We start from the raw sequence: 26905 nt of genomic DNA, 5'->3' as shown, positions 1-26905 counted from the left end.
AGCGTGTATAATACCGACACACAAAAATCAAACACGGCTCCCTGTTCTCAATATATCTCGTTCACAATCCGATTTTCCTAAATAAAATTTCAATGACTCTATAACTGGATATGTTAGTGGTAGAAATAGGGGCTAGGCTATATGTGTGGTGCTAAACCCTTGGATTTAAAGCGAATGTTATGTCTGGTCGTCTTGGTTACAGTGCAACCAACTCTGTGGGAGTGAAAAACGGCGCATGAACTTGATTAAATACGTTAGACTTCCTTTTGTCGTTGTAAGTGTGCTGTATTCGAGTTAACAACTTGTCTAGGATATTTCAGGATGTCGTCAAATAAGAAAAGCGAGTCAACGCACAAACAGGACGCAAATGTCTCGGCTGAGACCGCAGAATCAGAGATGCTGATACACAGGGAGTGAGTTGTCTGGAGATTCAAACAAAGAACAGTTTAAATCCCTTTTGAGGTAACGTTAGACAGTTCATTAATCTCGTATCGCTTTGCAACCCATAGATACGATACTCTTACTGAGAACCTATGGACACTGAAGAGGAGAGTCGAACAACTGTATCCTTTTGCACAAACAGAAACAAAATTCCTTGCTGAAACCATCAGACTAACGTCTAAGGTGGTTGTCTCTTAAACTGGTCAAGCAAGTATGTTTTGTTGGTTTTAGAGGAGTTTATAGTGTTTGTCATCTGGTCAAGCTTGGGGGACCGATGGCCGACCAATTAAACCAACACTTGACAGGGCTGGGAAACCACTTAGACCACTTTAAACCAGCTAAGACCAGAAAACAACTTTGCGCTGGCCTGGGTACATACAAAACACATTTTAACTAGTCTTTCAGACACCAGTATCCACGAATGATATTTCCTCATGCTGTTTAAGTGAAAGCGGTTTGCACACTGTATTTCTGTAAAACAATATAAATGTAAAACACATAGGCCTGGTTTTACAGACAGGGTTTAGATTAAACCAGGATTAGGCCTTAGTTTAATTAGCACATTTAAGTAGCTTTTATAAATGTGCCTTTGAAACAAACATTACTGGTGTGCATCTCGAGACAAAACAATGGCACTGACATATTTTAAGATCTGTCAGTGCAAGTTGCTTTCAGTTAAAACAGCTCAAACATGCATTTTAGTCTGTGACTAGCTTAAGCCTGTTTTTTTTTTTTTAAAGTGTGCATGTGCGTGGAAAAGACAAAGGTTAAGGAAGCCGTACAGTATATACAGCAATATTGTAAATGCCAACACATATTTTTTCCATCAACCATGTGTTTTCATTTATCAATTGGCCAATAATACAATGTCAAAGTCAGTAGCTCAAACTGACAGATATTATGGGTCTGCATTTGTGTTAATGTTTTACATTTTAACACACAATCAACTCCAGACGAAAAGAAAATGAGTTTCTTCAGAAAGAGATAGATCAGACCCGTAAAGAAAATGTAAGTTCTCACATAATTATAAATTATTATTTGAGACAAGTTATAATAATAAATAATAATATCTGTTCTATATATAAAATCATAATCATTCTCATTTTCTATCATGTGCAGGTAGAGTACATCTCATATCTTTCTAAGAAGGCAGAGAAGAGACAGACTACTATAGTCACTCTGAGTGATCAGAGCCATCAGGAAGTTGAGGAGCTGCTGAGACAGAGACAGAACATGCAGGAGAAACATGAGGAGAAGGCCAATGGTTAGAAGACAAGTGTGTATGTGTCTGTACAGGAAATTAAGGCTAATCGTGTATTTAGATTTTACTGTAAATGACTGAATATGTAGTTTGTAATGTCCATACATTATTACAAATAATTTTACCAACAATGGGTACAATGGGAATTGCTCATTACAGTTAGTTAGTCCTAGATAGTAGCTTGGTTAGATGATAACATTTGAAGCATCATCAAGTGTGTTGTATGTGTTTTCAGAGTTGCAGAGAGAGATCCTGCAGACAGAAAATCAGCTGGCCAAGCTAAATATTGAAATTGCAGACCTAAAAGAGGTTAAGGTAGCAGGATCTCCTTTTTTATTATTCCTTTGTGTGTGTGTTTGTACAGTTAAATTAACCAAATTAAATAAGAAAAAATACTAAAAGTCAATTGTACTTGATAGAAAAAAGTTAAGTGAACTCAATAACTGATAATATTAAAAGCAGGGTAGGGGATTTGTTCCAGATTTTTTTTTTGTTATGCTGCTTTTCACATACTGATAGCAATCACTAAGTTAAGTGGTCTAAATGTATTTATATGTATACAAATCGTCGTAGGACCATTAAATGTTCATCCAATCATTGCATACAGTCCCTATCTGCCTGTCAACGTATTTATTTCCATACCTTGCGCACCCTGCTCGCACAGACATCAGACGTCATAAGCGCATTTCAGAGTTAAACAGACGTTAGACACAGAAGACCGCAACCAAAACAGCAGCCACTTTTACAGTTCCTCCTGAACCAAAACATGCTTATACGCCATAACTACTGTCATTAGGAAGAGATGGAATCTCGTGACGTTATACTAATAGACTGTCAAAAAATATGGACGTAGTGTCCGTGACGTCACCCATAGGATTCTGAAGAGCAGTTTTGAAGCATAAAGTAGTGACGAGTTGGCCGTTGCCATCTTGGCAGCACATCATCGCGCGTCACTCCCGGATAGCAGAAAATGGGCAAAGAGGCGGAATGTGGGTGGAGCTGAGGTGACGCGATGACTAACAGACAGCAGACAAATGGCTATCCACCTGTCACTCAAAGTGGCCGCGCCCTTAATTATGCAGAACTTTAAGGCTTATATAATGTAAACTAATGAGTTATAAAAAGAATTCACCCCCCTTACAGTTGTCATGAAGGGCGAAATTAGCCGTATAGACCAAAACCACAATTTGTACCAGGCTGTAAACATGTTTTTTTCTGCTGTAAAGTTGGCCATTTTAACATGGGGGTCAATGAGATTCTGCTCCCTTCTGGAGCCTGTCCCTAGTGGCCAGTCGATGAACTGCAGTTTAAGTTACTTCCGTATTGGCTTCAAGAGAAACTGGAGGAGGTTGCCGCTTGGTTATACTCAGAGCGGTTTGTGACTAAAATGTATGCGTTTCAATGGCAACACTATCAACACCGAAATTAATCTGCAGCAGTCAGGTGGTACAGGTCAGTGCTCTTTGAGTTGTTTATGTTCAATATTTTTGTAATGTTATGTGCTTTGAGACATGAGGTAGTTCAAAGCCATTTCGAGTCTCGTGAGTGGCACTTTTGTTTGTTCCCTGTTGTACGCGTTGACGTGTTTTGAAGGAAGCGTGGCTTTGGAGACGTTCTGAAGGGAGGGTGGGATCTTATGCTTTTAAAGCTAGCTCGCTATTGCTAGCCTCTCCAAAAATTATCTACCCTACCTTTAAGCTGAATGTAAATGGAATGAGTATTAGAAAAACAGCAGACGAAAAGTCAACAGATGACCTACTACCAAATCCACAAATTTTCAAAGCTCAAAGGTTCTGAAATAAATGCAAACTAGTGTCAGCATTTTCATATAGTTGAGGAGTACACAATTGTTATCATAGTGCACTGAGATGGAATGGCTTTTTATATACATATTTATGTACCTGTATTTGTGTTTGACGTAGACTCTTCAACAGCAGCAGTCGTGTCGTATCGCTGAGCTGGAGAGGGAGTTGACTGCTTTGCAATGTCATCATTCAAAGACTCTGGTTGCTCTCAACACTGATTTCAATAAAAAGAAGGAGAGCCAGGAGAAAGAGGCAAAAAACCAAGGGAAAAAATCAGCCAACAAGGTGAGTGAATGCTGTTCAGTCAATCAGCATGGTTGTATGTCACAGCACTATGGGAGATACAGGTCAAGACGTATTCTCTCCCCTCTCCCTAGGAGCCATCTCACTATGTGATGTCCTATACAAATGAGGTGTTTCAGGAGAATCAAATCCAAAGTGAGGAGTTAAAAAACCTTCTCCAGAGAGTTCAGTCTCTTCTCAGTCAACAGGACTTTCTACAGACTCATCGACGACAACTGCTGCTGGAACGAGAGTTTGTGCAGAAGCTTCGCACCCAGCGTATTTCCTTATGCCCGAAATCCACAACACCAGCGGGTGCAAACAAAGAACACCCCCAGAGCACCCACCAATAACTGGAGCCAGTTCAATTACAACAAGGGTTAAAACATTGCACATAATTTTTCCCCAGTTGCTTTCAATAAACATGAATACCATTGTAAGACTTGACTTGAGTAGTATTTGCTGAAAGAAATGAGAAAAATAATGCTTTGTTTTAGTGGTCCAATAGTTTGAGAATTCGAAAACACATAAACAAATTAATATGCATCAGGTCAGGTGGCACTTTTTCCAAATCTGGTTACATTTCTCAAATTCTAATTTCTTGTATATACACAATACCAATTAAGCTTGTGCACAGTTTCTTCTTTTTCACTCATTACATGGTGTAAAGTTGCTGTGCTGCACTTATGTAAACTCTCTCATTTTTTGTCCATACAATGAAAGTCAGTGGGTTCCAATGTTGTTTGTATATGGTTAACAGTTGAAAAAGTTTTCAAAATGTATTTTAGTGTAATACATAAGAAAGTCTTACAGGTTTTGGAGCAACATTATGGTGAATAAATGATGATGACTGAATTTTTTGGGTGTATTATCCTTTTTAATAATTTGAATAAACCTGAACTTAAGATGAATACAAACACTCAGAAACTACCAAAGAAGTTTTGAGCGGCATACAGATTTATCTATCATGAGCAGTACATCAAACCAAAGCAATACTGATCTATTCACATTTACAAAGAGGTAATGCCCAGTTAGTTAAAAATAACAACACTGAAACCGACAATAGGCATCTAGAGTGTGTGTGTGTGTGTGTGTGTGTGCCTTTAAATGTGAGTGTTTGGAGTGTGTGATTTCTGGTTGTTCTGGTTTTTCTCTAAAGGAAGTGATAGCAAGTCTTTCAAAAGCTTGAAGACAGACAAATCAGGTGAGCTTTTTAGACTAAATCGTTATTTGTACTTATTTAATGCATATCATACTATTTGTAATAAATGCTGTGGCTTTTCTCTTAAACAGTGGAGCAATTGCTTCTTTGCAGGGATGAAGTTGGTTGGAGTGGCTCTGATTTGTTGTGCACTTACAAATTTAACATCAGGTAATCATTCTACCTTAAAGAAAAACAGACAGTGTTGGACATTTCAAGATGCAGTGCTACCAGGTCTATTTAATGTGGTTGATAAAACCACAGTTGAGCTGTTCTGTGATCAGCGAGATCATCTTCATAAAAGAAATATGTCTTAACATGCTGAGCCGTATAGTCACTAATCTTTTACGTCCAGTTCAGACATGTTTTTTTTTTGTTTTAGAGCTGCATAATGTTGTTGGACCTGAAGCACCTCTCTTTACTGTCGCTGGTGAAGATGTGATCCTGCCCTGTTATATCAAACCCAACACCAGCGCTGTGGACATGAAAGTGGAATGGTTTAGACTTGACAGAGACGAAACAGTACATCTCTATGTAAATCATGAAAACAAAATCACAGAGCAAAGTCAGTCCTACAGAGGGAGAACAGCACTGTTCCAAGATCAACTACAGAATGGAAATGCATCGCTCAAACTCTCAACAGTCCGGGTCTCCGATAAAGGAGTTTACAAGTGTTTAATTGAGTCCAACTCCTGGTATGATGATATCATTGTTAATATTAATGTCGGAGGTGAGCAGACTACTGAAATTATATTTTGATGGCGTTTTATTTTCATAAAAGTGATCTTTTTGGTGCTTGGATGTTCTGCAACAAATGCACACAAAAACCAACGGAAAAAAAATATCTCAAGCAGAAATATTCTCTCAGACTAACAACGCTTTTTAAATAAACTCAAAAGTACACACAATATACAAATACAATATATGAATGATTGGTTCCTTGATGTCTGCAGCTATAGGAACTCATCCACTGATCATCATAGAGGAGTTTGATCATTCAGGAGGGCTTCGTCTGCTGTGTGCATCAGAAGGCTGGAACCCTGAACCTGAGCTTCTGTGGCTGGACAGTGAAGGAGATGTTGTGATTTCTGATACTAGAGAGTCCCATGAAAATGCAAATGGCTTCAGTGTGAAACACAGGATCACTGTGCGTAACAGTGAGACCAAGTATCACTGCAGAGTCAAACTGAGACATCATATGTTTCAAACGGATATCAGTGTCTCAAGTAAGTATGATTTTGGTAGTAGAAAAAGGCTTCCCCTCTTTGCAAGAAATCTCCCAAGTCAAGGAGTTCCCGATGCCAAAGATTAGACTTTATTGGGCCAGACAACAAAGACGAAGCACCAGCTGATAATTTAACAATCTCACTCTGAACTTTCATTCTTTTACATTTTCTTCCAACCTGTTTAACCAATGAGCATACATTGGGTTATCAATTTCGCCTGCCACAGTTTTAACAAACCTTCTAGCTTATCGCGCCAGGTGGTCTATTTTTAAAAAGATCATCAAGGTGCCATGTTAAGATCATTGACGTAACAGGTAAATCTCTGAGATCAACTTGTACCATTCAGTGACTGGGGGAGGCTTCCCTACTTACAACAGTAACCACAGAAACTTAAAGCTTACTGAGGCCTGCTTTTGTTAATACAGTATCCAGACTATTGTACAAACATGTCTTATAAAAAATATACTACAATCATTCTCATATTTTCAAGGTATTTTGATGCAGTCGTGATGATTCATAATGAATTATATATTTAATCATAGATTTGTAATGTTTTAGTACAGAAAATGTACCGTTCGCCTTTGTTTGTTTGTCTATTTTTAACATAAAATGTCTACTATCTATTGCTCAGTCATATGTCATGCTGCATGGTGGTTTTTGTTACAGGTCAAATGTTTCAAATTTGGAGAACATCAGTCATTTGGATTTCAATTGCAGTTGTGTTCGGCGTCATTACTACAGTTGCAGTTGCTACTTTTGTTTACATAAGAAGAGGTGATGTCTGTTTATCATTGATTTATTTTTAAAGTCTTAATTTTGTATTTACATCTGAACGGAAATAAATTGTTGTGCAATTTTAATGATATAATTGTGATATAATCATTTCTCTTATTTATCATTTTAAATTTCTCCAGTTCGCTATTTGAGGAGGATTAAAAAAGGTGAGATTGATTTTATCATAAAATCAATATGATATAATGTCTTAATGTGTGGTATATTCTTGGAATTTACTGGTGGCTGTTACATTAATTGTGGCAGAAATAGCTAAAATCATTAATTTCTTTATGAATGGAATGCATTGTAATCTTATGTGGTTTGTGGAATTTCTGTGCTGGACTAAATTCCTTTTTAATACATTTAAAATAATTTCTGTTTTTAGAGTTTGCAAAGAGAAGAAAATATGCTGGTGAGTAAGAAACAAATATAATTTATATCCTTTTAATCCATTTTACTTTTATTATTGTGGTGAAATGGCATCAGTATATTAGTGATGCATCAGCTCTCAGTAATGTATGCGACGTTTATATAAATATAATCATTTTATACTTTTCATTAGTGGATGTGACGCTGGATCCAAATACAGCTCATGAATCTCTCATCTTGTCTGATGATGGGAAACAAGTGCGACGTGGAGCAAAAAAACAGAATGTCCCAGACAACCCTGAGAGGTTTGATAAATGTGGTAATGTCCTGGGAAAGCAGGGATTCTCTTCTGGAAGGTTTTATTTTGACGTGCAGGTGAAGGGAAAAACTGATTGGGATATAGGAGTAGCCAAAGAATTCATTAACAGAAAGGGGAAGATCACACTGAGTCCTCAGAATGGATACTGGACAGTGCGGTTGAGAAATGGGAACCAGTATAGTGCCTGTGCTAGAACCCCTGTCACTCTCTCACTGAAAGGGATTCCACAGAAGGTGGGTGTGTTTGTGGATTATGAGGAGGGTCTGGTCTCCTTTTATGATGTGGAATCCAGGTCTCATATCTACTCTTTCACTGATCAGGGGTTCACTGAGGAACTCTATCCATTCTTAAACCCATGTACAAATATCAAAAGCAAATACTCAGCCCCAATGATCATCTCACCTGTCAATTTCAGTGAATGAATGAACACTCTAATAAGTAAATATAAATTAAAAACAGTTGTATTAATTAGATTGTAGATATGCTTCCTAATTAACATATTTTATTATTATTTGCCAACTTTTGTTACATTTACATTTGGCAAACATTTTTATCCATAGCGACTTACATTGCATTCAAGGCATACATGGGAATCAAACCCATGGCCTCGATTTTACAAAGTAGCATTCATAATCTTGTATAATGTCGTGTGTAGATAGGAATATTTGAAATAAATTTGTATTCAATTTTATTTGCAGCAATCGCTAATTGCGAACCCAACATTGAGAGGTCAAATGACATACATACAATTCACTGCACTGTTTAGTCTCTTTAAATGAGCCCTCTTTATAACTTAATGAGCCATGATGATAACTGTGAATATTTCTGTCCAGGTCAGAGTAAAATGTAATTTTGTTCATTTCCAACTAGACTGTACGTTTTTGATTTGTGAAAGACACACAGTGAGTTAGATCAAGGTTAAGTTCCCCGCATTTAACCTGCTAACATCATGCAGTTTGAGAATGACTTTGCTTTACTCTTAAAAATAAAGGTTCTAAATGGGGTTTTCGCAGTGATGCCTTTAAACAACCATTTTTGGCTCCCCATATAACCTCCCATAAAACAGTTCTTAAAAGCATTTTTTTAAGAACTGCAGCTAACAACTTGGTGCCAGATACCACAGCACCTTCAGGGGTCTAGTGGAGTCCATGCCTCGACGGGTCAGGGCTGTTTTGCAAGCGAAAGGGGGACCAACACAATATTAGGTCATAATGTTATGCCTGATCTGTGTATAACCCAAGCCTCTGTTGCTAATTCCAAAACATAATTTTAGAGCTAGTTACGGAGGCTTGGGCCACTGATAGCAGGCAGTTATTAATGCAGTGAGTTATTAGAGAGAGAGAGAGAAAGAGAGAGAGAGAGAGAGAGAGAGAGAGAGAGAGAGAGAGAGAGAGAGAGAGAGAGAGAGAGAGAGAGAGAGAGAGAGAGAGAGAGAGAAAGAAATGTGTACCTCAGTCTGTGCGTCTCTTTCAACAGTGTTCTGCAGCAGCGTCTACTAATACGAAACTGTAAGAACAGCGCTGTTATTATTCCCTCGCTAGTGAGAAATGTCATGTAGTTTTTGAGTTGCTAAACTATTTTATTAATAAAATCGCGAATCGTAAAATTGCTGCGCCGACAACACGTTTCTGTGCGGGTGTGTGTCCTGTGTGTCCGTTTGAGTGGGAGAGCAGAGAGAGCAGGGAAAAGAGAGTATACATGCTTTCCGTGCCTAATAAAACATAATTTTGTGGCAAAAAACATGGAAATAATTTGTTGTTTTTATCCTGTTTAATACATTTATTTGCTTGGTCAGTGTCGTATAGTGGGTTTTGGTTATTTTGCTGTTGCAGGCTGTAAGGACCTTTGAAATAACTGAAATCATTTGGCAAAGTGATATGGAACTGTAATGTGGTCAAGACCTGCCTGGAACTACTTTAGCCGCATTTCCCTGAAAATAATTGCACACCTTAGAACATTCGCCAACTAATCAGATTCAAGCATTCAACAGCCCTGTATTATAAATGCCAATAAAGAACCTTTATTGATGGTGAATTTCGGTTGCTGAGGTACCGTGAACTGCCCTTAGCTTTTCAAGAAATAATGAATTTATTTTAAACATGATAATTGAGTTTAACATTGCTCACACCACTGGCAAGAGTGGATATCTTCATATATTCAGAACGTTTTTTGTTTTTGTTTTGTACAAATGTAATAAGATCTCTCTCTGTCTTCAGTATGAGTCTGTAATGTGAAACCCTCTAAGACTCTCTTTATATACACAGAGACTGACCTTTGATTTCTGTTAACAGTATTTTTTATGATGCATGTTAATATATTACTAATGTAATGATATTAGCTAAGAGATGCTTATGATGGTTCATGTGTGACCTTTATCCTTTTACTACTTTATGGCAACATTACTGATTACTGATATAGCCAACATTTTATTTCATCCTCCCATTTATTTGATCAATGGTGAATCATGACTTATGTTTGACTTTATTATTATAAAAATTGTAATATTTTATCTTCATTCAAATAATTGACTTGACTATAACAGTCTTTATTATCAACTTCAGTTCTTACTTCAAGTTCTCAGTGATAATCATTATTGTTCTATTTTGATGTGCAACAAATACATCAAAAGAAGCAAAAGTGACATGCTGGTGTAAAGCTTGACAAGTAAATCACACACAATTGTTACAATTCTCTTCCACTATGCCTATAAAGAATCGTCAGTTGACTTTACACACCATCCTAGGCTAACACATCTTGTCTAATGCAAGACAGAAATAACTCATAGAATATTTCTGAATATATCATCTTAAAAAAAGAGATTCTTCATTCAGAAGGTGGATGATGAAGAGTCCAGGATGGTATAAAAAAAAGCCTTTATTTCAGTTGGAATATATTTCCTCCCTAATCACTTGGCACTTTATTACTTTATTACCTGGTACTTTATTTTCACATAAAATAGAGAGTAGGATTTAGTATGCATTTACATAAAATTCTACATGATAACTTACTTTACAGATTAAATAAGTGCTTCCTTAGCTTTAAAAAAATTATTATTTTAACAAAAAACAAAACAGGTTACTGCATGAAAACATAACAAATATAAAATGAAGTATTAAAAACTCATAATAACAAACCTATTAACAGAAATAGGAAACAAAAACAATACATTACAATGATGCTTTTGCCATTTTTATCTCATTGTTTGAGTACACAGAGTATTTCTGTATATGAATTGCCAGTTGGAACGTATAGCTCATTTTGTCTTGTCTTTCTTCTGGTTTGTAGAGTAGATGTTATGTTTTCTAAAGTAAAAAAGGGACAACATCTGTGGCTGTTCATATTTGTGTTGAGTTTACACAGTAAAAACCCTTTGGTTGGTTTGTTTCTGCTGTAAAAGTTTAGCAGCTATGAAGTATAGTCCCAGGTCACTTCTATCTTGCATGGACTGCTGGCTTGGAATTCATGTGGCACTTTCTTTATAGAACGGTGCTTTGATTTCAAATGCGAGCTATGGCCGGGAGTTGCGCAATGACTTTTGGAAAACACACTCATGGTCTGCCTGCTGCTGTGATGCTGTAATTCAGATCTAATTATCTTTTCTTCATATGTGTTTTCAAAAATAAAGAGATTATTGTTCAGTTTCTTCAATCCGCATACCTCTGAATAATTCCTCTTGGAGGCTGAGTTATCACAAAGACCAATGGACCAGTCAAAATGTTCAGAGAATTGGAGGAACCAGCGCAGACTGCCTGTGTGAACATTTTGCAGGCAGCGAACAATGTGTTTCTCGGACAGTTCTGTGGCAGAGGAGTTGAAGCACAGTGTTTTAAGATCTTTAGACAGAGTCATCCCAGGCCCTAGAGTCCGAGGGTCAAAGGTCAGCTCAGAGACTACATTTGCTTCGGTCTGTGCAAATGAGTGATATTCAGGGTCCGCAAAAGCAAGAAACTTTTCCTGGAGTTTATCCTCCTGCACCTTAATAATTCGTCCATTCTTATTGATATTTTCAATTAATTTAGTGCGATCAGGTTCTGACTCCAAGCCCTGTTTCAGATCCACAATGCGAGCGTCCATTATAGCTTTCTGTACACTTGCAAATCTCAGCAAGAAGCTGAAATTATCATTTTTTTTAGAGCTGAACTGATAGCTTGCTGGGCTGACTGAAGAGTCCCCAGTCTGGCTGATACGGAGGTCGGTAAACTTGTAAAGACCAGATCCTTCAGGGCTAATCCAGTCTCCATCAGCTGACTAACACACACCTCCAGAGTCTGCATTTGGTCTTTATGCCACATTTGCAGCTCCTTTGCCTGGTTCTGCCTCTGAACAAGTGCCTTTAACTCTTGTTTCAGTTGATTCACCAGCTCAAGATAGGCAGTCTGTAGCGTCTTCATGTTATGCATCCGATGTCCTCCCTCGATGGCACAAGACATGCACACCAATACGTGATCATCCAGGCAGTAGTATTCCATTAGCTTGCCGTGAGCTGAGCATTTGCTGGCCATTTGACTAGAGGAACCTGATTCTACAGGGTTAGTCAGTGGATGGGTTTGCAGCAGCACTGTAGTGGTCAGGTGGGTCTGTAGGTGCTGAGCACACATAGAGATTTCACACTTCAAGCAGGTCTTCAGCGCCGGAGTTTTCACCTCCACACAAATATCACAGCTCACAAATAAGGGTTTCTCTGGAACTTCAAGCGTAGCCGACATACTTGCTGCTGATCTTCTCGTTTTCACGTCAAATATTCAGAACGTTTTGTTACAAATGTAGGCCTACTAAGATCTCTCTCTGTCTTCACTGTGAGTCTGTAAGGTTAAACCCTCTCAGACTTTTTTTATATACACAGAGACTGACCCTTGGTTTCTGTTTACAGTATTTTTTTTTATGGTGCATGTTAATATATTATATGATGATTCATGTGTGACCTTTATTCTTTTACTTCTTTATGGACAACACATATACGGATATAGCCAAATTTGTATTTCAAATTCATCCAATGTTAATATTTATATTAATTAAAACAATTCACTTATAACAGTCTTTATTATCAACTTCAGTTCTTACTTCAAGTTCTCAGCGATAATCATTGTTGTTATTTGATTTAATTGCTAAAACAGTACAAATTAAACAACAAAAGATTTGTTTGAAATCTAGATGTTTTTTCAAGATCAAATTGAGACAATTTACCAATTAAAAGCCTCTCACCTCTTGATTAGAAGCAAACAATAAGACTGAATCAGTATCCTATCATTACTAAATGAGCCTATAATTTCCATTTAACATTAATTGATTATATACAGCTAGGTTCAGACAAACCAGTAAAATTAAATAAAAATAATAATTTCCCCATTAAAATGGAAATGCATGTCAATTCCGTGAGCATGTTAATTTCTGAATAGAAAAGAGAAACAATTGTTCACATTTTTTATCATAATTCATTGACATATCATTTCTACTTCCCAAAAGTATGTAAAATATGTAGGGCCTATATGGTCACATTGACACACACACACACACACACACACACACACACACACACACACACACACACACACACACACACACACACACACACACACACACACCTTTTTGTGTTTGTTTTCATATCAAGCAAATTATAAATGCTAGTCTGACATCTAATCCTAAAGAAACCATTGTTAAAATGTATTTGATTGTAAATGAGGAAATCCCTGAAAGTTTTTTTTGTTTATACTATGATTAGACATAACCTGTTCTTTTTTTATTTTTACTTTTATTATTATTATTTTTTTATTGTGTGTATGTTTGAAAATGTACAGTTACTGATGTTTTGGGAGTGTAAAGCTATTTTACCACCTCAATAAAGTTTCAATTTGAATCAATAAAGAGAACGCGGTTGTCAATGAACTTTTATTTTGAAGCCGCTCTGGCTTCACACTCGGAGGATGCGACAAACCAAACCTGTGACAGCTTTCTGGACAACTGTGCGACCCATAGGCGAGTGCGATTAGCTCGGAATGGCACTTACAGTTGCCTTATTTTTAAGTAACTACATCTAATGAAAAAAAGAAAAACAATAAATAAACCAGTTTGCATCCGAGCGGGCTATTTTTTACTTTTTTCTGCATCTGTGTGTGAAGCTAACACGACAAGCGCTTGTGTTAGCTCGCTGGCTAGCCAGCCTTTGTTCCATACTCAGACCAGTGTGGCCATAAATTCGGATTCAGCATTGAACTCTTGCATGTTGACCCCGTGTACAATTATTTTATTCAAATGAAACTCGTTTCATCCTTTAGGGTATTACGCACCGACTTTGTTGAAGGAGAAATTTAGTTGTCTGGTCGGTGTGTTCGCTTGTATGAATTGCGTCTTGGCTAGGTCGAGCATAGGTTGCCATGGAGCAGTGCGCAGCTCCTCAGCTCGAGAGCGCTAGCACGCGCTCTTCACCACCAGACCCAGCGGCAAAGCCTGGAGGAGATGCAGGGGAGACAGTTAAGGATGCTTACGAGTGTCGAATTTGTGGTTATAAAGCGCAAGATGTTAAATGTCTCAGTCAGCACCTGCACGCCGCTCATCCTGTCACCAGCCTTTCTGACTCGTTGACGGGCGAGCGACGTGAAGCGCGACCGGAGCGGGTGGGTGATGTGGAGACACACTGCTCCGATGGTGACCTGGGAAAGAGATCTGTCAAGGATAAAGTAAGTAAAGTTTTGTGTTGTCAGTATTTATTGATGTCCACTAGAGATGCTGTGAAATAATAAAGTTTTTAAAATTTGTTTTAATGTTAATAATTGATCCTATTACGGCTTAATATGCAGAGAGCTCTTAAGCTATTCCTAGTGTAAAGTGTAAAAAATGTGTGTCAGGCGCCATTGGTGTGCTTTTGGGGCGGGACTATCTCTTTAACCAACCAATGGCAGATGGAGAGTATTCGTGGGGTGGGATGGGGGGGGGGGGGTCATTTTTCTTCTCAATTTGAAAACAAAAAACAAAAACGTAACTTACTTGCTGTGTCAACAAACATAATTGCTATCATTTCTGGAGGTCTGCATGCATCACTGAGGCTACATTCAGACTGCAGGGAAATAAGGCCCAATTCTTTTGCTCACGTGTGACTCAGATCTGGTTTTCTCATGACAGTATGAACAGCACAAACCACATTGAACCTGATTTTTTTAAATTCCGATTTGTGCCACTTCTATATGTGGTCCTGATCTGATACAGGCCAGGGGCTGTATTCAAAAAACATCTTAAAGGTCCCATGATGTGGATTTTTTTATTATTTTATTTTGTTTCCTGAGGTGTACTTATATTTTTAGTATGATTTTATATCATAGAATGTTCTAATTTAGAAATAAAAGGCATTATTCTGTCCTGATTTTAGCCCTCTGACTTAAATGCTCTGTTTGAAGGGGCGTGTCTGCTGTGAGACTTCAGTGTAAACGCCCACTGACTGTTGTGATTGGCTGACATCTTTGCATTTGAAATGCATATTACATGTGGAGCCCCTCTTGAATACTTGTACTACGTTTTTTTACTATTACAGCTGTCGAGATTAACGAACCGTGAAAGTGTTGATTATAGCATTATTTTTAGATCTTTTCCCATCACATGAAAGGCTGCAGTGAAGAGCATTGAGTACAGTCTGTTTATCGCGTGATCTCGTCATTGCGAAGCTATTTCTCTCACAAAATGCTTTCATCACCACAACTAACAGTAAACACAATATCGATAGGAATACAGTAAGAGCTTTGTTGTGCAGCATAAGGCAAGGCAAGTTTATTTGTTTAGCACATTTCATACACAGTGGCAATTCAAAGTGCTTTACACAGAAATTAAATTATTGAATTAAAACAGTTATAATAGGAATGAAAATAAATAAAAAATAAAGATGAAATCCCCTATTGAGTCAGGTTTACTTTAAAACTTTGGGACTTCCCCATATTGGCTGTCTGCTTCTGTGGTTTTTCCCCTCTAGCGTGCGCACGCTAATAATCTGTCGGACGTCTCCGTTCAGATCTGACCAACTTACCCAAGGCCAGCCGGGCGGACGCTCGTAATAGCGCCCTGTAATTACCCTTGATATCCAACCAAAGGCGGACACCTCAAGTGCCCTATTTTTGGACTCCCGGTCCTTAGACTACCAGGTCTAATTAATTCGCTAATGAATCTGTCGGATGTCTCCGTACAGATCTGATCTCTTCACCCAAGACCAGACGGGCGGACACTCCCAATAGTGTCCTCTCTTATTGGCTCTCAATAGCCCAAAACCGGCTCACAGCACGGCCTCCTCGCCCACGTGATATCTCAAAATTCTAAATTTTAATCACGTTGCATTTACCACAGAATCAGTCATCCACTTATGGTTTATCCACCCCACTTATTAATCGCTCCCCGTCTCTCAACCTCTTCCACCCAGACAGCCTTAACAAAATAAAAAATATGAAAGATAAAAATAAAGAGTATAATTAAAAATAAAAACAGGGTTAAATCGAAACATATAAATTAAAATGCAAGCAGTTCGGACAAAGCACGTACAGAAGCACAGTGCTCATTCAGTAAATACATAGCTGAACAGATGTGTTTTGAGTCTGAATTTGAAAGTGGCTACTGTTGGAGCACATCTGATCTGTTCAGGAAGCTGGTTCCAGCTACGTCTGGCATAATAGTTAAAAGCAGACTCTCCTTGCTTTGAGAGAACCCTTGGTATTTCTAACTGACTTGATCCTGATGATCTGAGTGATCTGTTGGGTTTGTATTTAATCAGCATATCTGCAATGTATTTAGGTCCTAGGTCATTGAGTGATTTATATACAAGTAATAGCACTTTAAAATCTATTCTAAATGTAACTGGAAGCCAGTGTAAAGACCTGAGGACTGGTGTGATATGGTCATATTTTCTGGTTCTGGTGCAGAAAACTGTCAAGGTAACTAGATGAATCGGTTGTGTATACTGTATGTCTCCTCTCAAGATTAGATGGTGCTCCTCCCGAACTTTGTTTATAAAACATGATTTATCGCTTCTTCTACAATCTGATAATTAGCTGAAAATATACTTGTTTAATTAGTGACACTAAGCCTATTTTTTTTATCTTCATTTGAATATGCAACATCATTTTTCTATCTTTATTTGAATATGGCAACAATTTTATTTTAAAATAGTTTTTGAATATGGCAACATACGTTCTACAATATTTCTATCACTGACAGAGACTCCTCCCCCATCAGCCAATCACTGTGGACATGCGTGATGACATCATCCATAGCAACGAGGTCAACCCCGCCCTTACTGTTAGCTTAAGACTTCTCTCTATTCCTTAGTAAAGGTTGGTCTCAGCAGCTTTGTGAATATATTTTAAGAGAAAACTCTTAAGCTAAGAACTTTTACTGCTATTTAGGAGATCTCTTAGTGCCAAGATAAAATGTTTTGTGAATACAGCCCCGGATGTTTTGCAATGCGACCTTCAGTCTGAACTGTCATGTTGGAATTTATGCAACTTTTGCGTCACTCTAGAGCAACATTCGTCACAATTCTGCGCTCTTTGGAGACACTTCAAAGATTTTTCATATCTGAAGTTATCAAGTTGCGAAAGGTAGTCAGTGGAAGGATGGTGATGTGTCAACTTATAAGTATTACATTTACAGCTCTACATACTAGCAAAACACAAGGGCTCATATCATAAATCTTTGTTTTTTGTTTTAATATCCTTTGCACATAAGTTTGCTGGCTTCTGCAGCAGATCACACAATAAATGACTGCGCAATCACTTACTTTAATGTTCTACATGTTTACATCCGAATGACAGGGTGCTGCAGGACATCTATTTATTATTATTTTGCGCATGCAGGTCAGTTCAGGACCGTGATCTGTTCACACTGGAATCTGATATTGGACACATTTAAAATAACAATGTGAACAGCTAGACAAAAAAAATGTGGATCTGAGCAATAAATCGGAATTGAGTACAAGGCTCGTAATGTGAATGCCTGAGGATGTCTCAGAAAAGTAACCACTATAAATTGACTCTTATTCCTAGTGAGGTGTACATAACAGCAAAAGTAACCCCTACATTCCAAAGTAAGAAAGAATTTACTTAGACAGCCTCAATGATGTGTATGCAGCCAATAAATCTGACCTTCAGATGACACCGCCTTTGAAATGAGACAGAGACCAAGTCACCATGAAGTCATAATTGCCCATTTTTATTGTTTATGCAATATCACAGTGCCCTATTAATCTTAAATCAAAAACATTCACTTCCCCTCCCCCTCGCCAGTGGTGTCTCTAGGTTTCAGGGGCCCTAGTATAATTTAATTTGACCCTCTCGATCACAATCTCTTGGCAGGGGGTTCCACTCAGTAGAAATCACAATAGAAATATCTGTTGTAGGGGTTTGTTTTGGTAGAAATCACAGGAGCCCTCCCTTCCAGCAACCTGTCGCTCAACATGAAATTGCAGCAAGTAGCAAATGACAATGAACCCACGATCCAATAAAATCCTGATCGATAAAATCAAGTCCTGTCTTACTTTTTTTTTGCTCATTAAAGTTACTGTTTCACTCATATGTGACACAATTGGAAATGCCATATTTAATCATTACGTTTTTTACAAGTTGTAATGAGGATTCCAATGGTTCCTTGTTAATCCTTGTCGTTGATTCTTGTTAGCAACTTTTTTAAAACTGCAACTGCTTCAAAATTCACGCTGGTGATTTTTTAAATTTTATTTGCTGCAGTCATGTCGGAAAGATGGGACACTGCTTAGTGTGAGGTATATCAGACTTATGGCAAACTATTGATAATCATAAGTTACAGTTGAGTTTGTTGGCATTTTGTGTACTGTTGATGAAGCACAGCTGGAAAGATTCAAAGAAACACTAATTAGCTGCTATATGAAGAGAAAGACTTGTGTGACCTAACTACATTTCCATATGACTGTGTATTTGGTTTTGTAGAACAACATGTAAAAGTCTTTTCGAGTAATGTTAGCCACAGATCTCATTTTACTCACAGATTGTAACAACAATTTTAAAAACACTTAGTAAATTGCTTGAAAATGCTATGGTTCTCTTCTGGGTTTTAGGATTACATATTTTATTTAATTGCTGTAAACCGGGCCTAACAGACCTTATTTTACTCAAATTTAAAAGCCCATTGGAATTTCCTTATGGGAATTGCAAATTAACCTTCTGGGCCTACCAAATCTCTTTATATGGGTCAATATTCACAATATAGCACACTCTCACACACCTTTGTCTAGTTTTAAAGTTGAAATGAAATGGAAATTGTCATTATCTTTTATTACCTATTGTGACGCATATGTGAGTGAAATGGCCATTGAAATGTAGGCCATTGAATTTTGTCGATCAGGAATTGATTGGATTGTTGGATCATTGTTTTTTGCTAATTGCTGTGATGTCATGTGAGTGACAGGTGGATGAAGGGGAAGTAATGTTATTACTCCAGCCCTCGCATTAGTGTACATTTCATCAGAGGAGAGATATCGTTGCGAGGGGGAGGAAAAGTTAATATTACTGCACTGTAAAAAAAAAATCAGGTCTCCATTCTCCAATTGAACATTTTCTAGTGACTGATCACATTTAAATTTTTTAGTTGGCCAAATTGAATTTCTGTGAATTAAATTGCATCAATTCACAGAAATTCAATTTGGCCAACTGAAAAATTTAGATGTGATGATCGGTCACTAGAAAATTTTCAATTGGAGACCTGAATTTTTTTTACAGTGAGATTACGAGGGCACATTAATTAAAAATAAATAATGATGTGCATGGATAAATCATTTATAATAAACACTGCAGTATTTCATTAAAACAATAGTGATTGTCCATTTTTATTCCATTGTGACTTTAAAGGGTCTGTTCACCCAAAAATGAAAATTCTGTCATTAATTACTTACCCTCATGCCGTTCGACACCCGTAAGACCTCCGTTCATCTTCAGAACACAAATGAAGATATTTTAGTTGAAATCTGATGGCTCTGAAAGGCCTCCATTGGCACAATGCACGGTTCACTCTCAAGACCCTTAAAAGGTACTAAAGACGTCGTTACAAAGTCCATCTCACTACAGTGGTTCTACAATAACTTTATGAATCGGCGAGAATAGTTTTTGTGCGCAAAAAAACCCTAAATAACGACTTGTATAGTGATGACGATTTCAAAACACGGCATCATGAAGCTTCGAAGCTTTATGAATCAGTGAGTCGATTCAGCAGTTTGTCGGTTCGACACGCGATCCGAATCATGATTCGACTCACTGATTCATAAAGCTTCTAAGCTTCATGATGCCGTGTTTTGAAATCGTCATCACTATACAAGTCGTTATTTAGGGTTTTTTTGCGCACAAAAACTATTCTCGCCGATTCATAAAGTTATTGTAGAACCACTGTAGTGAGATGGACTTTGTAACGACGTCTTTAGTACCTTTTAAGGGTCTTGAGAGTGAACCGTGCATTGTGCCAATGGAGGCCTTTCAGAGCCATCAGATTTCAACTAAAATATCTTCATTTGTGTTCTGAAGATGAACGGAGGTCTTACGGGTGTCGAACGCCATGAGGGTAAGTAATTAATGACAAAATTTTCATTTTTGGGTGAACTAACCCTTTAATTGCAGTGGCATTTAACTTTAAGTCAGTAAGAGAGAATTTCTAATTTTGTATACATATTTCTTGATCTCACTCTTTTCAGCCAGTCACCACTGAGGGATCTGAATCTACTTCACTTCAAACTCCTGAAGTCTCAAATGAAACCTCATCGTCCGTGGCGGCAAAAGAACAGGTAGAGAAGATGGACGTCTCACCTGCTCCTGAAGAAACGCTGAGCTCATCCTCCGAATTACCTCAGGAGAAGTCACCCTGCTCTTCAGGGACTAAGGAGTCCAGCCAAAAGAGGCAGACAGCCTCCTCTGGCACATCAACACACAACCAGGCTAACCTAGTCTGTCTTCCATTGGTATCCGAGGGGTTAAAGCTTATCTGGGTGCGCTCGGAGCAGGTCCACGAGCTGGATGCCGTGTCAGAACTCGTGGAAGCGTTTAATGAGTTCCCATACCCCACATCACAGGAGGCAAGCGCTCTTGCTCGAAAGTGTGCATTACCCCCAGAGAGAGTTAAAGCATGGTTCATGATGCAACGGGTACGTTATGGAATTAGCTGGGCTGATGATGACATCCAAGAAACACGACGCAAGCTGTGGCGAATTCAGAAAAGAGCGGTCGCCGAGGAGTGTGTGGAAATCAACGACGAGGAGGATAGTTTGGGACGTGATGAAACGCAACAGGATTTTGTACCGCCACCTGTGGCAGATGCCCATGTAGACCAGAGAGACCACACGCCTAAACCCAGCCGTACTGTTCCTCAACACATCATCACTGACCAAAACCGCTTGCATTTAAGCCAGAATAATGCTTCCCAATCCACTAACGGTGTACCGCAGTTGCTCAGTTCTAACGTTGTGTACAGAAATGGTCTTGGACCTGCATCCCAAGTTCCTCAAGTTAACCCTCACCTCCAAAGTGAAAGGAGAAACTTACCGCCTCACAATACTGGAGTCCAGCTGCTCGATCCCTACGGACGTTCATCATACGTGATTATGAATGAGCAACAGACAGCAATGCCATACCCCGAGCTTCCCGAGCTTTCACAGTCTCTACACTGCTTGCCAGGGAAAAAATCGAAAGCACAGCTGATGGCCCTGCGCCGCAGTTTTGTACAGAAGTCTTGGCCCTCTGATGGCGAGGTTCAGCGCCTCCAGAAAATGACTGGACTTAATCGGCGTGAAATCCGCAAATGGTTCGCTGACAGCCGCTACCAGCTTCGCAAGAACGGCCGGGCTTGGCTAGCCAAGCTTGCAGGGCGCAATCGGTCGTTGCAGCTGGCGCAACCCAACTCTCAGAACGAGGTGGAGAACGATGTTCTACCTAGTGCTGATTTTTATGACAACGACGAGGCTGAAGACACAGAGGCAGGGTTTGAGGTTGATGTGGATGTGGCTGACGATGAGGAACCACTCAACCAATCAAATGAGACCAAGGAGGAAGTAAGTGATGAAGGTGAGTTGGATGACAGCAACGCTTCCGTTCAACAATACTCTGTGGATATCTCCCCTTCTCCTTCTCCATCTCCGTCATTCATCCGCGGCCGGGTAGAACCAAATGTGCGACTTCGTAAGAAGACGAGGGAACAGTTGGAAATTTTGCGGCAGAACTTCCTTCGCTGCCAGTGGCCCACAAGTGACGACTACTTGATTCTCCAGCAGAAGACCGGCCTGACAAGGACCGAGATCATCCAGTGGTACGGAGACACGCGTTACCATGTCAAACACAATCAGATGCGCTGGATGACCTCACAGGAGAGGGAACGCATCATCGCCGTCATAATGCAACAACAGAAAAGGGGCGGGAAGTATTCACGGGGAAGAGTCTCGTTTGAGAACATGGGCTCTGGCTTGAGTTTGGGTGATTCTACGGTTGCTAACGGAGGTGGAGGGGGCGAAGCACCAACATGGAACAAACTTTTTCAGGGAGGTACCCCGGTTTTACCTGAGGGTGCACTCTGACCTTGGCAGCGAAGTCAGTTTGCAATGGCATTTGTAGCTGTGCAGATAGGTGGAAACTGAATTCCACATCACTGCCAAAGATGTTACACAAATACTTTTTTTCCTTTTAACCTATCTGGATATTTCCATCCCAATTTAATGCTATGACCAGGGCCTTGTAGAACCTCTCTCACAACATTGTTATGCAATATGTATCTCCAAACCTAAGCATCTTACTTGAATCAAACATATTTAGTATTAGAATATGTACTTTAAAGTAATCAACAAAATTGTGTATGGCAAGGCACTGACTTACAGTACAATGTATTTTGTTTTGTAGCTTGTTTTATCAGAGGTCTAATGATTGTGGTTCTCAGTGTGACTCAACAGAGCGGATGCATGCGTGTTGCCATTTTCATGTTTAAGTTGCACTTCGAGCTTAGATATGTAGATGTTTGCTTTTACAAAGGTCAATTGTATTTAAGGTTATTAGCAGCAGAACTGCAATCTTTTAACTCCACACTGTGCTACACAGATATGTTTCTTTGACGGAAACATCGTGCTAACATAATACTACATAATTTATGTGCTTGGTTCTTTTTTTTTTGTTTTTTGTTCGATCATAATGTTTGTGATCCTTTTTTTTATTTTAAAACTAATTAAAATCTTGTAGTACCCTTATAAAGTTGATTAGTCTATGCATCAAGTGAACTGATTAGAGAGACTGTCTTTTTTTGTGCTGAAGCTTTTTGTACCAATTTGGTTTTACTTAATAAATCAATCTTAAAAACATGTTTATTTTTTTTAAACATTCATTATTACAACAATTTTGTATTTACATTACATTTACATTTTTACATGTATTCATTTAGCTGATGCTTCTATCCAAAGCGGCTATCAAACGAGGAAGGTAAAATTATGACACATCTATCGTGTAAACATATTGAATGGTAAAAGTGAAATGAACATTTATAAAGAGGGTCAAACACACATAATAAGTAACACTGGGTAGTCCTAAAAATAAAAAAAAATTACTCTTAAAAGGCAGTTTTCATAGAAATCTAAGCATTTTCCTGGAGCAACTTTTTCCATGAATTGTCCATAAAACCAGCAAAGTAACTAATGAAAAACAATTTTTACAGCATTTATTAATCTAGGTGAATGTTAATTTATAAATATAATTTGTATATACTATAGTACTATTGTATAGCATATTTTACTATTCAATTTAAAATTGCTATTTCAAATAAATGCTGTTAGTTTGAGATTTCTATTCATCACAGAATCCTGAAAAAAATGAATCATGATTTCCACAAAAATATTAACCAGTACAACGTTTTCCATGAAGTGTTACTTGAGCAGAAGAATCTTGTGACACTGAAGACTGGAGTAATGATGCTGAAAATGTTTAAATTCTAATATTGCATAATATTGCAGTTATAGTGTATTTTGATCAAATAAATACACTTCTATCAATAACATTTAAAACAAATCTTACAGATCCCAAACTTTTGAACCATAGTGTAGAGATTAACATTTGACCTAATAAATGTTGTAAAAATGTTGTTCATTCATGTTACCTAATGCATTAATGTTAAATCAAACCTTAAAGTTATCATATAAATCTATCTAGGAAACATCCCAAAGTCTCTATTGGATTTATGTCTTATAAATTATTCCCAATACTCGATAGGTTGTTTATGCTGGGCTTGAAGAAGATCCGCTCCCTGGATAATACGGCGAATTACAGCAGCAGATGAGATCAGCAAGTGTCCAGCAGCCTGGAGGAGAGTGGACATGACTCTGAGGGCCTCCCTGAGAGACGACAAATGGGTTGAATACAATTCACTTGGCTTAATTGATAAAGGTTATGTGCAAATAACTAGTCAAACAAACCCTTAAAATGCTTAGAGAGTTTCCATTTGTAATCTGTATTGCAGTATTAAGAGGGGAACCGTTCTTACCTCAGGACTTTTTTTGGCCCCAAGCATTGAAAATCTGCACTGACAGAGTAGAGCCCTTGGTATGTGGCTTTCACATTCAGTGAGCCGAAAACATCTTTGGGGTGCGTACGGTAAAGATCAAAGGTGATCTGAGCGATGTCTTTTCCTGTCCGTGGCTTATTATCACCTGGTTTGTTGCCACCCCTTTTGAGTAACTAGGAGGGGGAAAGTTATTAAAAAGATAAGGTACTGAACAATACAAATGATCTCATAAGTGAATGAGTCATTAATAATAATGTAGTTATTACAAAATTGTATTTAACTGGGTTTTCACACCTTAAAGCAACTACTAATTCCAGATAAAATAAAAATGGTTTCTGCTTGACATAAACACATACATACAGGATGAGGTCTCCAGATTTCTTCAGGTTTCAGGGCCATGAAAACGGTGTTGTCCGGCAGGGCTATGAGGAACTCATCGGAGTCGACCTCTGTCCCATCTTCCTCACACACCAAAGTCAGCACAGTAGATATCAAGAGAGCCTGAGCTGCCTGAGGTAAGTATCACAGTATAAAAATGTACCACGCATGATCAAATATGGCAAAACGTTCAGTTGAACTAAAACTGGGTTTTCCTTTCTGTACCTTCTCTTTGAGCTCCTCTAGGGTTCCTGCAGTGATTCCTTTTTTGACCTCTCTGTTCCAGGAACACACTCTGAACGGACGCTGAGGGGGCGACCAAACCCGTCGAGACACTGACCTGACAGAAAGAGGGTTTGGAAACGAGGAAGAGGCAAAACGTCAAGACAGAATAGAATATGAGGTCAAGAAAGTTTAGAAAAAGTACTATTTGCCCAGAAACTTAAATTCCCATTATTTACGTTCATACATCCTACTATGACTGACTTTCTTCTGTGGAAGGCTTGGATCATATAACTTTGTTCATATGTTTGATCATATGTTTCGTCTTCTGAAGCCATATGAGCTTTGTGTGATGAACCGACTGAAATTTGATTGGATCATGTGAAACTGAAGACTGGAGTAATGGATACTGGAAATTCACATGAATAAATTACATTTTAAAATATATTCAAATAGAAAACAGTTATTTTAAATTGTAATAATATTTCAAAATATTACTGTATTTTTGGTCTAATAAATGTAGCCTTGGTGAGTAGTAAGAGACTTCTTTCAAAAACATTAAAACAAAAATAATAGTTCATATGACTGTTGTACTGTGAGACTTCTTGCCATACGATAGCTTTGTGTGAGGAATGAAATTTGATATTCACTGACAATCAAATCCTCAAAGCTGTTCTTGGCATTTTCTTGAGAGAATTGGTGATGCCTGATTTGTGAACAAATTGTTCTTTTTATTTGATCATTGAATCATCTCTTGTCTAATAAATCATTAATTGACAAATCAGACTGATCTGTTTCTCAAGATCAACTAACTTATCTGATTACAGCTCACTTGAAACAGAAGATTATAACTAAAATATAATTTAAGATTTCGGTCTGTTTATAACACAAAGCTATCCGATGTCTTTTGTAAAAAATATATTTTTTTTTTAAACCAACAGCCCCCCATTCTTTAGAACTAGAGGTTAGGACAACATGAGGATCTGTACAAATAAATAAATAAATAAATAAGACAGAATATTTCCTTTAATAATCAGTGTCTCCTTTAAAAGTGGGACATGGTTGTAATCAGACTCTCTCTTATCTTAAGAGCTGTTAATGGAGTAAAACAAATGTACTGTAAAACCCAACAGTTAAAGTCCAATGTTTCAAGACTTAAGGATAAACAATGATATAACCCTTTAAACTAAAAATATAAATATGTTATATATACTGTATATATATATATATTTCTCAACTTTGGTCAAATGTAGGCCTATATATGTAAATTTGGCTTATTTAAAAGCATACTTCGGAAGGTATATTGTAAATAACAGTATTGATTTTCAACAAATGAATGTTACTACACTTACCTGAACAGGGAGGATGTTGTTTCCATAATGGTATGCTCTGTGGTCGAGGTCCTCTGTTAGCTCACTTTCAGTTGTTTACAGTCCTTTCTGTCTCACTGTTTGAAGTAAACTGGTTAAACTGTCACTGCTGGGGAAGAATATCTTTTTGTGAATAATGTGATTCTAGCCAAGTGGACTTTGACTTTGCAGGATGATTTAGTCTGATAGCTTGTCATTGGGCAAGGTCTCTTGATTTGTACTGTTTAGGAGCCAAGGTGTGTATGGTGTAAGTAGGAGAGACTGGGGAGTGTTGTAACACTTATAACTGTCTGTGTGCGCTATACATCTGAAACCTAAAAATAATTTCCCCACATTTATCTGTGACTGTGACAAAGTTATTTTGAAACCTATTATAGCTACCTATACTGTATAAATGAATGCTGTTGTTACAATCTACCTTAAACACTAATAGAAAACATAAACATCATTTTACATTTTGCATATGATTTTTCTAGGTATTGTATTTATCTCATTAGGATTTATTTCAGAATGTCAAACTCTGCTCTTTTGAAACCTGTTTTTACATGAGCAGAATGGGTTTAAAGCGAATATCTATTTGTAGTCATTCTGTGGGTGTTAATGAATTTAATTAAAGGCAGTGAACAAACCTAGTGCTCATAACATTGTGGTGGCAACCCCCATTTTAATATGCACGCAGTACTTGAACTGGGAAGACTTTTATTTTGAAAGCCTAAACAACAGACGCCATAAACGTCATAAT

At 38.0% G+C, this 26905-nt stretch overlaps 4 protein-coding genes across 4 annotated transcripts; 3 read left to right on the top strand and 1 right to left on the bottom strand.

Annotated features, from left to right (window-relative positions):
- ccdc166 (coiled-coil domain containing 166) lies at positions 1-4641 on the top strand. Its single transcript, XM_079843879.1, has 7 exons — positions 1-413; positions 510-563; positions 1395-1449; positions 1561-1705; positions 1938-2017; positions 3625-3792; positions 3885-4641. The coding sequence occupies exons 1-7, from the start codon at positions 322-324 to the stop codon at positions 4140-4142; spliced, it is 852 nt and encodes a 283-aa protein (XP_079700005.1). The 5' UTR covers positions 1-321; the 3' UTR covers positions 4143-4641.
- Positions 4642-4930: 289 nt separating this feature from the next.
- Positions 4931-10718, top strand: LOC307143232 (butyrophilin subfamily 1 member A1-like). The gene is made up of 8 exons (XM_079844597.1): positions 4931-4993; positions 5105-5161; positions 5373-5720; positions 5944-6216; positions 6883-6990; positions 7131-7157; positions 7376-7402; positions 7553-10718. Exons 2-8 carry the CDS (start codon positions 5107-5109, stop codon positions 8098-8100), a joined length of 1386 nt encoding a protein of 461 aa, XP_079700723.1. The 5' UTR covers positions 4931-4993; positions 5105-5106; the 3' UTR covers positions 8101-10718.
- A 2888-nt stretch (positions 10719-13606) lies between these two features.
- On the top strand, positions 13607-23492 carry homezb (homeobox and leucine zipper encoding b). Its single transcript, XM_079805439.1, has 2 exons — positions 13607-14352; positions 20361-23492. Exons 1-2 carry the CDS (start codon positions 14050-14052, stop codon positions 22227-22229), a joined length of 2172 nt encoding a protein of 723 aa, XP_079661565.1. The 5' UTR covers positions 13607-14049; the 3' UTR covers positions 22230-23492.
- On the bottom strand, positions 22945-26298 carry cideb (cell death inducing DFFA like effector b). Its single transcript, XM_079805451.1, has 5 exons — positions 26146-26298; positions 24797-24911; positions 24554-24703; positions 24173-24366; positions 22945-24023 (listed from the first exon to the last, which is right to left on the bottom strand). Exons 1-5 carry the CDS (start codon positions 26169-26171, stop codon positions 23882-23884), a joined length of 627 nt encoding a protein of 208 aa, XP_079661577.1. The 5' UTR covers positions 26172-26298; the 3' UTR covers positions 22945-23881.
- Between the last annotated feature and the right edge of the window lie 607 nt (positions 26299-26905).

The sequence above is a fragment of the Gobio gobio genome (assembly GCF_949357685.1).
Source record: "Gobio gobio genome assembly, chromosome: 2".
NCBI lineage: Eukaryota > Metazoa > Chordata > Actinopteri > Cypriniformes > Gobionidae > Gobio > Gobio gobio.
The sequence above is the reverse complement of the archived record's forward strand: the minus strand, read 5'-3'. Positions and strand labels throughout refer to the sequence as shown.